Source organism: Aethalodelphis obliquidens, unplaced genomic scaffold, assembly GCF_003676395.1.
Source record: "Aethalodelphis obliquidens isolate GAN/ISIS:26980383/991018 unplaced genomic scaffold, ASM367639v1 scaffold13, whole genome shotgun sequence".
In the NCBI taxonomy this organism is placed as follows: Eukaryota; Metazoa; Chordata; class Mammalia; order Artiodactyla; family Delphinidae; genus Aethalodelphis; species Aethalodelphis obliquidens.
This window is the reverse complement of record NW_020837957.1, coordinates 29,478,488-29,492,504: the sequence shown is the minus strand read 5'-3', so window position 1 is coordinate 29,492,504 and position 14,017 is coordinate 29,478,488. Positions and strand designations below refer to the sequence as shown.

Sequence of the window (14,017 nt, the reverse complement as noted above, 5' to 3'; positions counted from 1 at the left end):
TTCTCAGTGGCAGGAATGTTATAGGCGCAGATAGGATGCATAGGTCCATCCTCTGCAAACTTGCAGCTCCCTTGCAAGTTAGACTTGTAAATAAAACATTATTTCATAACACACTGCTGTGCTTCATGTTTAACTCCTCCACAGTGGATGATCTTTTGTACTTGTTGAATGATGGGACATAAATTTAGGTAATTTTTTATATTTATTTGATAGGATTTAGTATAAGCCTTAGACTTCAAGCTTTGCAATCTTCTGATATAGTGTCATCAAGCTTGTTCTGCCTCTTTACCATGATGATATTAAGAGTTCCTTGCACTAAGCAATATATGTGCTGATGCACAGATTCTGGCTGTGTCCCTTGTTATGCTGGATGATACCTGGTGCCTACCTGATCCAAGAATGTTCCATCACACATCCTGTCCAACCAACACATATCCAGTTAAACCAAATCCTGCCCCTTCTCTTTGCAGTAAAATGTACTAAGTCTGAATGGTTTTAGTTTAAGTGTTGCACTGAGATTCAGTGAGCTGTGGCCTTAGCCAAACCCTGTGCTAGAGCCCTATCAAAACCAATGCTGATGGAGAGGTCAGCCTGCTCAATCTGACCAGACCCAAATGTAGCTTTAAATACACAAAGGGTCCCAGAGTTCCAGAGATGAGGGGAGGAGCTGAGAAACTTATCTTCCTCTAGGGGTCCCTTGTTCCTTCCCATCCTTCAGTCTACTCCTTTCCCCACTACTAAGACATTTTGTGTCCTCAGAATTAAAGGAGTCAAAATGCATGAACAACTGACTTATGCAAAACTCATAAACATGCACAACATCTTGCAATGGCCCTGAGATTTGTTGCTAATAAGTGGCATTGAGATTTGCCTTCCTAAGAATGGACATTAGGACTTCAAAGCTTTTAGGACGTGAGGTAAAGAATGTTTACTAAGAGTTTCTTGCACAAAGGGGTTTCTCCTTGTGGGAACCAGGACATTGTTCCAGTTTCCAGTGATGGCGGAAACAGAGCTTTCCACAACAAAATAGGATTTTCCTTTGAATGACGCTCTCATCTTTCCCCTGTCGTTCCTTCCCACCTCAACTATGCAGGAAAGAAGCTGGAAGCTGGGACAATGGAAAGGTTCCATTGTTACTCAAGCTGTTAAGAACAAAAAAGAAAAGTGGTCATTAGAAGAAGACAAGGCCAGTGAAATTGTTGGGTCAGCCAAATGACTTTCATATCTGCTTGAAGTCAATGAGAAATTATATAGCCTAGAAGTTTGTAGGACTTTGCTTTGAGCTGAGATAAGAAATTAATTTCATTCTTCTGAGAATAACAATAACCATCTTAAAGTTCTTCCAGCCAAAAGCCACATGTTCAGTCAAGGTCTTGCTTTTATTGAGTTGCATGTGATTAAGGATGAGGAGTGAGCTTCCCAGGGTAATGTGGAGAGCGCTTTCACACAAAATCAGGAACCCTGAGTCTTAACCTTGACTTTTATTTAGATTTCCTCAATGTTTGCTTCTAGTTAAGCATGGCTCTCTTCCACCTCCTTTGCCGTTTGTTTTATTCCATTTTTCAATCTGTTCTGTCAGTGCCTGGCAGGCATGAAAGCATGAATGAAGAAGAAACAGTAGCAGCAGGAGATAAGTGGCACAATTTTTCTACTCAAATCTTACATGCCCATTATATATATATTGCTACTTGGTCTCTCTTTTTTACTGAGAGAAACCCAGTGCTTTGGGTCACCACTACCAATTAATCAGAACCAATTCAAGAGGTGAACCGGTTTGTACCTTTATGTTCCCAAGAAAAGAACAGGATGATCTATATGAATTTGGAGTTATGTGCAAAGGGTAAAAATCCTCATAGGAGGATACCTCATAGGTAAAAATCCTATAGGAGGCCTATAGCAAAAGAGAACCAAGAAGGCCTAATAAATTTGAACATCTCAATTTATCCTCTAATGTAACTGGACAGCAGCTCACTTATTAAAAATACCTAGTTTGGTCCTATTTTCTACATAGCCAAAGTGATTGACCCACTAGTTAACATGAAAGATACTGAATATTGCCCACAGGTTCTATGAAATGTATTTGTATGATATTATGGGTCTGGAGGATTAATCCACTTCCAAGTGATGTGGATTAACTACTGATATTTTTAACCTATATGAGAGGCAAATCTCAGAATATAAGTATTGGGTTGGCCAAAAATTTCGTTTGGGTTTTTCCATAAGATGTTTTGGAAAAACCCGAACGAAATTTTTGGCCAACCCAATATAAATGATTAAGTTAGCAGGCCAGGCCCCAGGCAAAATGTTAAGGCTTGTTGGATGGTCTCCCACCTCCCTCTTTTGTTCCTCATCTACTCAGTATATCTCAGGAGCTACTGATGCTCCAGGACCCCCTCTGCAGATCTTCCTCCCCTGCTCTAGGCTTATTTCTCTACACTATCCCCTTCCCAAGGATTTCCTTAGTGAACACATAATAATTACTCAGTACTGATAGGTAGCTTAATATGTTACCCTCCTGGGGAAAAATGACATAATTAGAACTAAAGGAACTCAACACATTGAGTCTTAAATGTGGAAATTTGGACACCAGCAGCAGGCTGATGGGAGAGATCCCTCCGGGGCAGAGGGCTTCTGAAAGCCCCAGAATCACAGCACAGAGGTCACTCCTGAGAGGGCTGGTGCCCCTGGATGTGGGTAGAAGTTACTGACTCAAGTGGTCTCTTTCGTTTCAGCATGGAAGGATCCTGCATTATAGCAATCCATTCATCCTCTTCCTATTCCTGTTGGCTTTCTCCGCTGCTACAATCATGCAGTGCTTCCTGCTCAGCACCTTCTTCTCCAGGGCCAGCCTGGCAGCAGCCTGTAGTGGTGTCATCTACTTCACCCTCTACCTGCCACACATTCTCTGCTTTGCTTGGCAGGACCGGATGACAGCCGACCTGAAGCTGGCTGTGGTAAGGGACCCTGGGCTTACACCTAGAATAGGATGCATTCCAGCTGAGGGGTATGTAGCAGTCTGAGAGGACCGGCTCGCCCTTTGAGGGGATCCACTTTGCCTTTTGGCACAAAGGAGCACAAGGTTTGAAGGCACAGGTACAGAAGAGGGAGCATTCTTCACCCTGAGCAACCTAAGAGTTCCTCCTCACCAAATCTGCTTGATTAGTCTGCCCTGGGGAGTAACTGAAAACCAGTTCAGCTCATGGGTCCCTTGGTGTATCCATAAGAGGAGGACAACTGGGCCCATTTCACTCAGGTTTTTTTTCCTAACATTTGAGAAGATTCATAAGGGAGAGAGAGCTTGCCCCCTAACTATTCTGTCCAGAAAGATGTTTCCGTAAATTAAAAGTTTTTGTTCGTCTCCAAAAGAACTTGAATCGGAGCAGCTCTACGGTGTCTTTGTCATGTTCTACCAGTGCACTCAGAGAGGGGTGCCGAAATGAGCCAGTCAGGCCCTCTTGCCAAGAGAGGTCTCTGGAAATTGACTCTGGATTGCCTGAGAGACCGCTTCACAATGCCCAAACAACACTGTCTTTTTCTCTAATTGTTTTCAAATGATCTATTTACACCCTCTCATTAACCAGGCTGAATAGCTTCTAAGCCCTATAGGGTGAAAATTTCCTTGTCCTCCAGAATCTCCCTATCCGTACTTCTTTGTACAATGCAGTTGAGAAAGGACTACCACCGGCTTCTCATTGGGGAAAATCTAAGTCAAACTTGTTCTCACGACTCAAGCTTATGTGGCTCTAGTGTTGCCAGGGCATCTGCCTTTTATTTCTCATGTTAAATAAGAATTAATTGCTGTCATTTATGGCACCCAATTTTCCAACATGATCACAAAGGGCAAGAAATCCTTATGATTCAGCCTGTAGGCAGAGCTGGGCTATCTTGGTATACTGCATAGACAGTTGGTACTTTGAAGCCACAACTAGTTTCTTGTGTGTGGGTCTGCCAGGAAGCTATAGTTCTGGAAGCTCTGTGGACCAGGGCTGGGCTGAGATTTTTTTTAATGGTTTTTTAATGGTTAATGGTTTAACATATAGCTAGAGAATCCCTTCCTTCTTCAGAGAGACACTCTGAACACCACCATGGGTCCTTCAAACTAGAGGTAGGTCACCCAGCTGAGCAAGTGGGAATAACTCATCCCTCTGCATGTGCTTATGTGCTTTCTGCCATGCCATGGACCACCTGTGGGGATGTGGCTGGGGAACTTCCTCTTCAGACTTCCTTCTGTATGCCACCTGTGCAGTTACTTGGGCTCTCCAAGGAGAACCTAAGAAAATGATTGTCCCCAGTCTGGAGATGGGAAAAGGTGACAGTCAATGTAACCTGAGGGCTTTTTGGCTGACAGAGTTCAGGAGGTCATGAGACCATCCCCTGCCTAGCCCCCTAGCTTTCCCTAGAACACTGATGACTTTATGGACACTTCTAATGGGATTCTCACAAAGCAGCTCAAGTAAGCTGCTTTGTTCTACCAAAAACTGTAAGATCTTAAGAAAGAGGTAGGAAGAAGGGGGGGAAAGTTAGGAAGATAAACATGAAGACCTTTGGTCCTTTGCTGTGTTATGCTATGTGGTTTTGTCTTCTCCTGTACACTACTGTGTTCCATTGGACATGTGAGAGGTGGCCCAGTGAGTATTGGGTGGGGGTCCCTGAGGCCTGAAAGGTATTCCCAGAATTATATTCCTGTAGGAAGACTGCCTTACCCACTCCCTGGGGTGGTCTTACACCTGGATACAACATGGATCCTCTTTTGGCCCTCCTTCCTACCTTGTAGATTCTGTTGGGTTGGGTAAAAGACCCTCTGCTCATCTTTCATGCCCTTTTTACCCCACTGCAGAGCCTGCTGTCTCCTGTGGCATTTGGGTTTGGTACTGAGTACCTGGCTCGCTTTGAAGAGCAAGGCCTGGGGCTACAGTGGAACAATATTGGGAATAGTCCCATGGAAGGGGATGAATTCAGTTTTCTGATGTCCATGAAGATGATGCTTATTGATGCTGTTCTGTATGGCTTGCTTGCCTGGTATCTTGACCAGGTGTTTCCAGGTAAGTGTCCCCCTCCACAGGGTAAAGGTAGTTAGGTTCTTCAGATCCCCAGCCTCCCCTTTTCATCTAGTTTAAATCTTATTCCAGTATCCCATGCTTTTGGATTGGAAGAATTAATATTGCTAAAATGGCCATACTTCCCAAAGCAATATACAGATTTAATGTGATCCCTATCAAATTACCCATGATATTTTTCACAGAACTAGAACAAATAATCCTAAAATTTATAAGGAACCATAAAAGACTCAGAATTGCCAAAGCAATCCTGAGGAAAAAGAACAAAGCTGGAAGCATAACCCTCCCAGACTTCAGACAATACCACAAAGCTACAGTAATCAAAACAGCATGGTACTGGTACAAAAACAGACATACGGATCAATGGAACAGAATAGAGAGCCCAGAAATAAAACCACATACTTACAGCCAAGTAATCTTTGACAAAGGAGGCAAGAATATACAATGGAGAAAAGACAGTCTCTTCAGCAAGTAGTTTTGGGAAAGCTGTAGAGCCACATGTAAATCAGTGGAGTTAGAACACACTCTCACACTATATACAAAAATAAACTCAAAATGACTTAAAGACTTAAATATAAGACATGATACCATAAAACTTCTAGAAAAGGATATAGGCAAAACATTCTCTGACATGATAAACCATAGCAATGTTTTCTTAGGTTAGTCTCCCAAGGCAAAAGAAATAAAAGCAAAAACAAATGGGACCTAATCAAACTTATTAGCTTTTGCACAGCAAAGGAAACCATAAACAAAACAAAAAGACAACCTACAGACTGGGAGAAGATGTTTACAAACAATGCAACTGGCAAGGGATTAACTTCCAAACCATACAAACAGGTCGTACAACTCAGTAACAAGAAACAACAACCCAATCAAAAAATGGACAGAAGACCTAAATAGACGTTTATCCAAAGAAGACATACAGATGGCTAAAAGGCACATGAAAATATGCTCAACATTGCTAATTATTAGAGAAATGAAAATCAAAACTGCAATGAGGTACCAGTGAGAATGGCCATCATTAAACAGTCTATAAATAAAAATGCTGGAGAGGGTGTGGAGAAAAGAGAACCCTCCTACACTGTTGGTAGGAATGTAAATTTATATAGCTACTATGGAAAACAGTATGGAGGTTCCTTAAGAAACTAAAAATAAAGTTGCCATATAATCCAGCAATCCCATTCCTGGGCATATATCTGGAGAAAAATATACTTTGAAAAGATACATGCACCCCAATATTCAAAGCGGCACTATTTACCATAGCCAAGGCATGGAAGCAACCTACATTTCCATCAACAAATGAATGGATAAAGAAGATGTGGTACATATATACAGTGGAATAATACTCAGCCATAAAAAAGAAGAAAATAATGCCATTTGCAGTGACATGGATGGACCTAGAGATTGTCATACTGAGTGAAATAAGTCAGACAAAGACAAATATCATATGATATTGCTTATATGTGGAATCTTAAAAAAATGGTACAAATGAACTTATTTACAAAACAAAAATAGACTTACAGACATAGAAAACAAACTTATGATACCAGAAGTGATAACAGGGTGGGGTGGGGAGAGAGAAATTAGGAGTTTGAGGTTAACGTATACACAATACTATGTGTAAAATGGATAAACAACAAAGACTTACTGTATAGCACAGGGAAGTATATTCAGTATCTTATAATAACCTATAATGGAAAAGAATCTAAAAAAGTATATATATGTGTGTGTGTGTGTGTGTGTGTGTGTGTGTGTGTGTGTACACACACATATATAGCTGAATCACTTTGCTGTTCACCAGAAACTAACTCAACATTCTATATCAACTATACTTCAGTTTTCAAAAAAATCTTATTCTTTCTAAGGTCTTTCAACTTGGACTCTCAGAACCCGCATTTGAAACTTAAGTCCAGGAACTAAAAGTCCATCAGTGAATGCTGTTGGCTCGACTTTAGAAACAGATTTAGAATCTGATCCCTTGTCACCAACTCTATACAGCCTTCCCAGTCCAAGCCTCCTTCTTCTGTCATCATCTCCTACCAGTCTGTTTTCCACACTGTGTTCAGAGAGATCCTTTCAGAATCTAGGTCAGATGGTGTCAACCCTCTGTTCAAATTCTTCAGAAGATGGCAGTGTAGGGAGATCCTGAACTCACCTCCCCTCATAGACAAGTGAGTCTACAGCTACATATGGAACAATTTCCTCTTTAAAAAAAACCTAAAGTCTAGCTGAGTGATGGCTACACATAGGCAAAGGAGAAGAAAAACACATCAAAGTGGGTAGGAGAGTCTAGGTCACAATCTCACCATAAGCTTGGCACAGTGACCCACAACCAGGAGGGATCTCAGAACCCAGAGCTTCTCCATGAGGAACAAAGTATTCAAACCCCACATCAGGCATCCCGACTTTTAAGACATGCACTTGAGATATGAGCCCCCAAAACATCTAATTTTGAAAACCAACAGGGCTCACATCCTGAGACCCACAAGATGGTAGCAATCTAAGAAATGCCACTTAAAGGGCATATGTGCTCAGACTCACCTGTCCAGGGCCCAGCTTAGAGGCAGCTGACTGAGTCCAGGCTTAAAGTGAAGGAGACTCACCTATTTATACTAAAGTGTTAGCCTGAGGGGCAGGCATCTAATTTAACACACACATCTGGTAGCCTGCTGGAACACTCTCTGTGGACAAAGACTGGAGGGTACCATCTCTGTGTTCTCCCTTTGCTTGCTCCAGAGCACCAGTGTCTCCTGGACAGAAGCCTTTACACATATCTCATGCCCTGATTTTTGTGGCTGCCTCTAAGGAGATACCTCTTCATCTCCTCGCTCTGAAAGCTTGTGTTCCTGGTCACTTGGGACTGTAATAATTGGTGTCACCCAGAAAGGAGCTCATATCCCTATCTGGTGACCTGGTTTTTGTGACTGCTGCCAGGGGACACCTTTATATCTCCTGACTCTGGTGGCCAGTGGGGCTTATGCTAGTGGATCCCACAGGACTGTAATCAATGAAGAAAGAGTTCTTAAACAGCTGTCACCACCAGGGCACAGTAAGAGGCAACAGACTCAGGAGCTAAGTCTTTCTGTGAAGAAGGCCTATTAGCTAATCCTCATGATTGTGGCCTAAGGGATAGGTTTCTAATTAAACATGCATCTCGGGGTTAACTGTAACCCTTTCCAGTCCTCGGAGTGTGGGCACTATCTTTGTGCTCTCCCTTTGCCATGCTCCAGAGTGTCAGTGTCTCCTGGAAGGGATCTTTACATGCATGTGGCACCTGATTTTTGTAGCTGACATCCAGAGGACATCCCTTGATTGCCTGACTCTGAGGCTGGAGTAGCTTGGGTTCTTGGGTTCCATGGACTGTGGCAATCAGAAGGATGGTTCTTGGCAAGCTACCACCCACAGGGCACTGCACAGACAGTGGACTGAGGAATACACACCAATCTTTCTGTGAGGGGCTGCTTTGCTTGTCCTGGATCTTTGGACTGAGGGGAAGGCTTCAGGTTTGGCACATATTTAGTGGCCTACAGAGCAGCTCTCAAGGAACGCAGGCTGTGGATGCCATCTTGGCACTCTCACACTGCTCTACTCCAGCTCACCAGTATCTCCCAGAAAGGAGTTTATGCACTTGTCTGGAGCCTGGATTTTTGTGATTGCCACCCAGGGGACACCTCCAGATCATCTGGCTCTGGTGACCAGTGAGACATAAGTTTGTGGCCCCTTAGGACTGTATACATTTGAATACTTATAAAAGCTGCTGCCTAAGGGTCTGGCTTCCAGTCACCTGGCATCTAGGTGCTGCTGTCCTCCCCTTTGAGACACTGACAGGTCTTAGTACATCCTCAACTACCAGGAGCTATTAAAAATATAATAGATTGCTTGGACAAACACAGAGGTTTGAGGGACAACTAGAGCTGGGGTAGGGCTGAACAAAAAGTTTCATCTCCTACATCAAGCCACTCCTTCAAGACAGGGAGAAGTGATTGTTTCATTTACTGTATAGAAGCCAACACAGAGAGTCAAGCAAAATGAAGAAACAGAGGGATATGTTACAAATGAAAAAACAAGATAAAACTTAAGAAAAAAAACTTAATGAAATGGAGATAAAAATTTACATGATAGAAGTTCAAAGTAATGTTCATAAAGCTGCTCACCCAAACTGAGGAGGAATAGATGGACAAGGCAAGAACTTCAACAAAGAGATGGAAAATATAAGAAGGTACCAAATAGAAGTCACAGAGCTGAAGAATGCAATAACTAACTGAAAAATACTCTAGAGGGGCTCAACAAAAGACCAGATGAAGCAGAAGAAAGGATAAGTCAACTGAAAGACAAGGCAATGGAACTCACTCAATTGGAGTAGCAAAAAGAAAAAAGAATTTTTAAAATGTGAAGATAGCTTAAAGGACTTACAGGATAATATCAAACAGACCAACACTTACATTATAGGCCTCCCAGAAGGAGAAGAGAGAAAGGGACAGAAATCTTATTTGAAGAAATAATGGCTGAAAACTTCCCTAACTTGGGGAAGGAAATAGTCATTCAGATCCAGGAAACCCAGAGAGTTCCAAAACAGATGAACCCAAAGAGACCCACACCAAGACACTTTATAATTAAAATGTCAAAGGCTAAAGACAAGGAGAGAATATTAAAAGGAGCAAGAGAAAATCAACTTGTCATGTACAAGGGAGCCCCTGTAAGACCATCAGTGGATTTTTCAGCACGAACTTTGCAGGCTAGAAGGGAGTAGCACAATATATTCAAAGTGCTATAAGAAAACAAAACAAAACAAAAAAACTTCCAGCCAGAAGTCCTCTCTGGCAAAGTTACTATTCAGACTTGAAGGAGAGAGAAAGCATTTTCCACAAGCAAAAGCTAAAGGAGTTCATCATCACTAAACTGGCCTTATAAGAAATGTTAAAGGGACTCCTTTAAGCTGAAAAGGAGGGATGCTAATTAGTAACATGTGAAAGAATAAATATCACTGGAAAAGTAAATATATAGTAAAGGTAGTAGATGAACTACTTATAAAACTAGTAGGAAGGTTAAAAGACAAAAGTAGTAAAAATAACTGATTACAATAATTTGTTAAGGGATACACAGAGGAAAAGATGTAAAACGTGACATCAAAAACATAAAATGTGGAGGGGAGGGTAAAAATGTTGAGCTTCAGAATGGGATCAACTTAAGTTGTTATCAACTTAAACTGTTACAGGTATAAGTTTTTACATGTAAGCTTCATGGTAACTACAAAAATCTATAATGAGTACATAAAAGAGAAAGACAAATGAATCTAACTAAGCATACCACTGAAGAAAGTTCTCAAACCACAAAGAGAATAAAAGAAGAAGAAAGGAACAGAGAGGAGCTACAAAAACAGCAAAAACAATTAACAGAATGGCAATAAGCACATTCCTACCAATAATTACTTTAAATGTAAATGACTAAATTCTTCAATCAAAAGACATAGAGTAACTGAATGGATAAAGAAAAACAACAACAAGACCCATTTATATGCTGCCTACAACAGACACAATTTAGATATAAAGACAAACAAAGACTGAAAATGAACGGATGGGAAAAAATATTCCTTGGAAATGGAAACCCAAAGTAGCTATTCTTATATCAGACAAATAGACTTCAAAACAAAGACTGTAATAGGAGATGAAGGAAGGCATTACATCATGATAAAGGGGTCAATCCAACAAGAGGGTATAACATTTGTAAATATTTATGCACCCAACATAGAAGCACTAAATATGTAAAGCAAATATTAACAGACCTAAAAGGAGAAATAGACAGAAATATAATAGTAGTGGATTTTAATATCCCACTTACATCAATGGATAGACCATCCAGATGGAAAAGCAATAAAGAAACATTGGCCTTAAACAACATGTTAGACCAGATGGACTTAACAGATACTTACAGAACATTCCATCTAAAAGCAACAGAATAAACATTTTTCTGAAGAGTACATGGAACATTTCTGACATAGGTCATATGTTAGGCCACAAAACAAGTCTTAAGTTTAAGAGGGTTTAAATCGTATTAAGCAGCTTTTCTGATCACAGTGGTATGAAACTAGAAATTAATTATACAAAGAAAACTGGAAAATTAATGAACATATGAAGATTAAACAACATGCTAAAATAACCAATGAGTCAAAGAAGAAATCAGATTAATAAAAAAAATACCTTGTGACAAATAAAAAATGGAAATGTTACATACCAAAATTTATGGAATGCAGCAAAAGCAGTTCTAAGAGGGAAGTTCATAGCAATAAGTGCCTACCTCAAGAAACAAGAAAAGTCTCAAATAGACAACCTGACTTTACACCTCAAGAAGCTAGAAAAAGAAGAAAAATAGAAGCCCAAAGTAGAAGGAAGGAAACAACAAAGCTTAGAGCAGAAATAAATGAAATGACTAAAAAGACAATAGGAAAGAGCTGGTTCTTTGAAAGGATAAAATTGACAAAACTTTAGTTAAACTCACCAAGAAAAAAAAGAAAGAAGACTCTTCCAGACACAATTTGCGAGGCCAACGTTACCCTGACAGGAAAACCAAACACCACAAGAAAAGAGAACTACAGGCCAGTATCCCTGATGAACAAAGATGGAAAAATCCTCAATAAACATTAGAAAATCAGATTCAGTAATACATTAAAAGGATCATAACGCATGATCAAGTGGCATTTAATCCAGGGATACAAGAATGGTTCAATGTCCACATATCAATCAATGTGATAGACCACATTAACAAAACAAAACATAAAAACCATATGATCCTCTCAATAGATGCCGAAAAAGCACTTGACAAAATTCAGCACCCATTTATGATAAAATCTGTAAGCAAAGTGGGTACATAGAGAACATATCTCAACATGATAAAGGCCATGTATGACAGCCCCACAGCTAACATCATACTCAACAGTGAAAAGCTGAAAAGCTTTTCCTCTAAGATCAAGAACAAGACAAGGATGCCCACTCGCCATTTCTATTCAGCATAGTATTGGAAGTCCTAGCCACAGCAATCAGACAAAAAAAGAAATAAAAGGCATCCAAATTGGGAAGGAAGTACAACTGTAACATTTGTAGATGACATTATTTTATATGTAGAAAACCCTAAAGACTCCATCAAAAAAACTGTTAGAACTAATTTAAAAATTCAGTAAAATTGCAGAATACAAATTCCACGCACAAAAATCTCTTGCATTTCTTCACACTAATAATGAACTATTATGAATAACAAAAGGCATTCCTATTACTCAGGAAACTCCAATGGTTTTAGGAGCTCTGTGCCAGGAAATGAGGACAAACACCAAGTATTATTTTGTATTCCACCACACACCTCAACATATCTTGTTTTGACCTTGGGCAGATGCTTCAAACTCAGTGTGCCTTAATTTCCTTATTGACAAGAATCGTAATACTACCTATCCCCTTGTGTTGTTTTGAAGATTAAATTATTTAGCACATAGAAAGCACTTACAGTTATGTCTGACACAGAAAGAGCATTCAACAAATGTTAGTGATTATCATCATTATTATTATTATCTGGTAACTGTTGAAAAGGGGTATGCTTGGGACTTCACTGGTGGCACAGTGGTTAAAAATCTGCCTGCCAAAGCAAGGGACATGGGTTTGATCCCTGGTCCGGGAATATCCCACATGCCGTGGAGCAACTAAGCCCATGCGCCACAACTACTGAGCCTGCGCTCTAGAGCCCATGCTCTGCAGCAAGAGAAGCCACTGCAACGAGAAGCTTGCGCACCGCAACAAAGAGTAGCCCCTGCTCACGGCAACTAGAGAAAGCCCGCACGCAGCAACGAGACCCAACGCAGCCAAAGATAAATAAATAAATAAATTTATATTTCAAAAAATAACAATAAAATAGAATAAGAATATGTGAAAAAAAAGGGGGGTATGCTTAGATTCTTTTTTCTTAGAAAACTAATGTCAGCCAAGATCATTAGTCTTAGTGTTGCCAGTTTCACCCCCAAAACATGACTTTTTGAATTAAAACATATTAGAAGAAGTAGTCTTGGAGGAAGCATGTGGATAGCCACGTAATGCTTATGAGCTATAAATATCTACAGTTACAATCTGAGGTTCGGGTAGATAAATTCTAGATCCTATACAACTGTGGTAAGGTGGAGCTACTTAGGCTTTTTCTCTTCATTTGCCTGTCTATTTTTAGGGGACTATGGAACCCCACTTCCTTGGTACTTCCTTCTACAAGAGTCTTATTGGCAAGGTGGTGAAGGTAAGTTATTTTTAATTTTTTAATTAAAAAAAGTAAAACAAATGTTTGAACTTAGCTCCTTTGGCTCTGCGTGGAATGTGTGTGCATTGTAGAGGTGGCTCTTACGTGAAGTGTGAGATTCCTGATTGGTTAGCTGTCTGCTGAGGGCTCTGCTCCTTGGTGTAGCATCACAGCCTCTGGGAGCCCATATTTTGTGAGTCACTGGGCCAGGGTGATGGCTGAGCATTGATAAACCCTTGAGTCCTGGTCATGCCCAGTAGATTAAAGCACACTCTTAAAAGAAGGCCAGACCACTTCAGGGTGCAAATAAGTTTTGCAACTTCTCAGTTCAAAGCAAACAGATCCAGAGAATCACAGAGGAATCTTTACATTCATCTTCTGCTGCCTCCCCTCATCTGCTTTTTTATTCCTCTCTACTTTTTCAAATATAAATGAATTTATTTTCCCAAAGGAAGGGCCCATCTGGAGGCTGGGGCAGAGCTGTGATCTTCAAGGCAAATACTCCCAGATTCTCTTAGTATTGGTCTTTCCTCTGGTTGGGAAAGAGGGTTAAAAGGACATTTGCCCAGAATGCATCCTAGATAAAATTTACCTTTCCTCCTGAATAGGATGGGAGGCCAAAGGAGAGTTCTAGAATTGGGGGGAAACCACAGACTCTTGTGAGGTATGAGGAGGCAGAGAAATTCCAGAGCTGA

The 14,017-nt window shown here is 40.6% G+C and overlaps 1 protein-coding gene across 1 annotated transcript in view; it reads left to right on the top strand.

Moving 5' to 3' along the window:
* The window catches only part of ABCA4 (ATP binding cassette subfamily A member 4), a 125,345-nt gene that overhangs the window by 55,140 nt on the left and 56,188 nt on the right, over positions 1–14,017 (top strand). Inside the window, exons 12-14 of the mRNA XM_027113942.1 lie at positions 2,733–2,954; positions 4,838–5,042; positions 13,257–13,322. Of these exons, the coding sequence (XP_026969743.1) occupies positions 2,733–2,954; positions 4,838–5,042; positions 13,257–13,322 (493 nt within the window). The remainder of the gene's footprint in view (positions 1–2,732; positions 2,955–4,837; positions 5,043–13,256; positions 13,323–14,017) is intronic.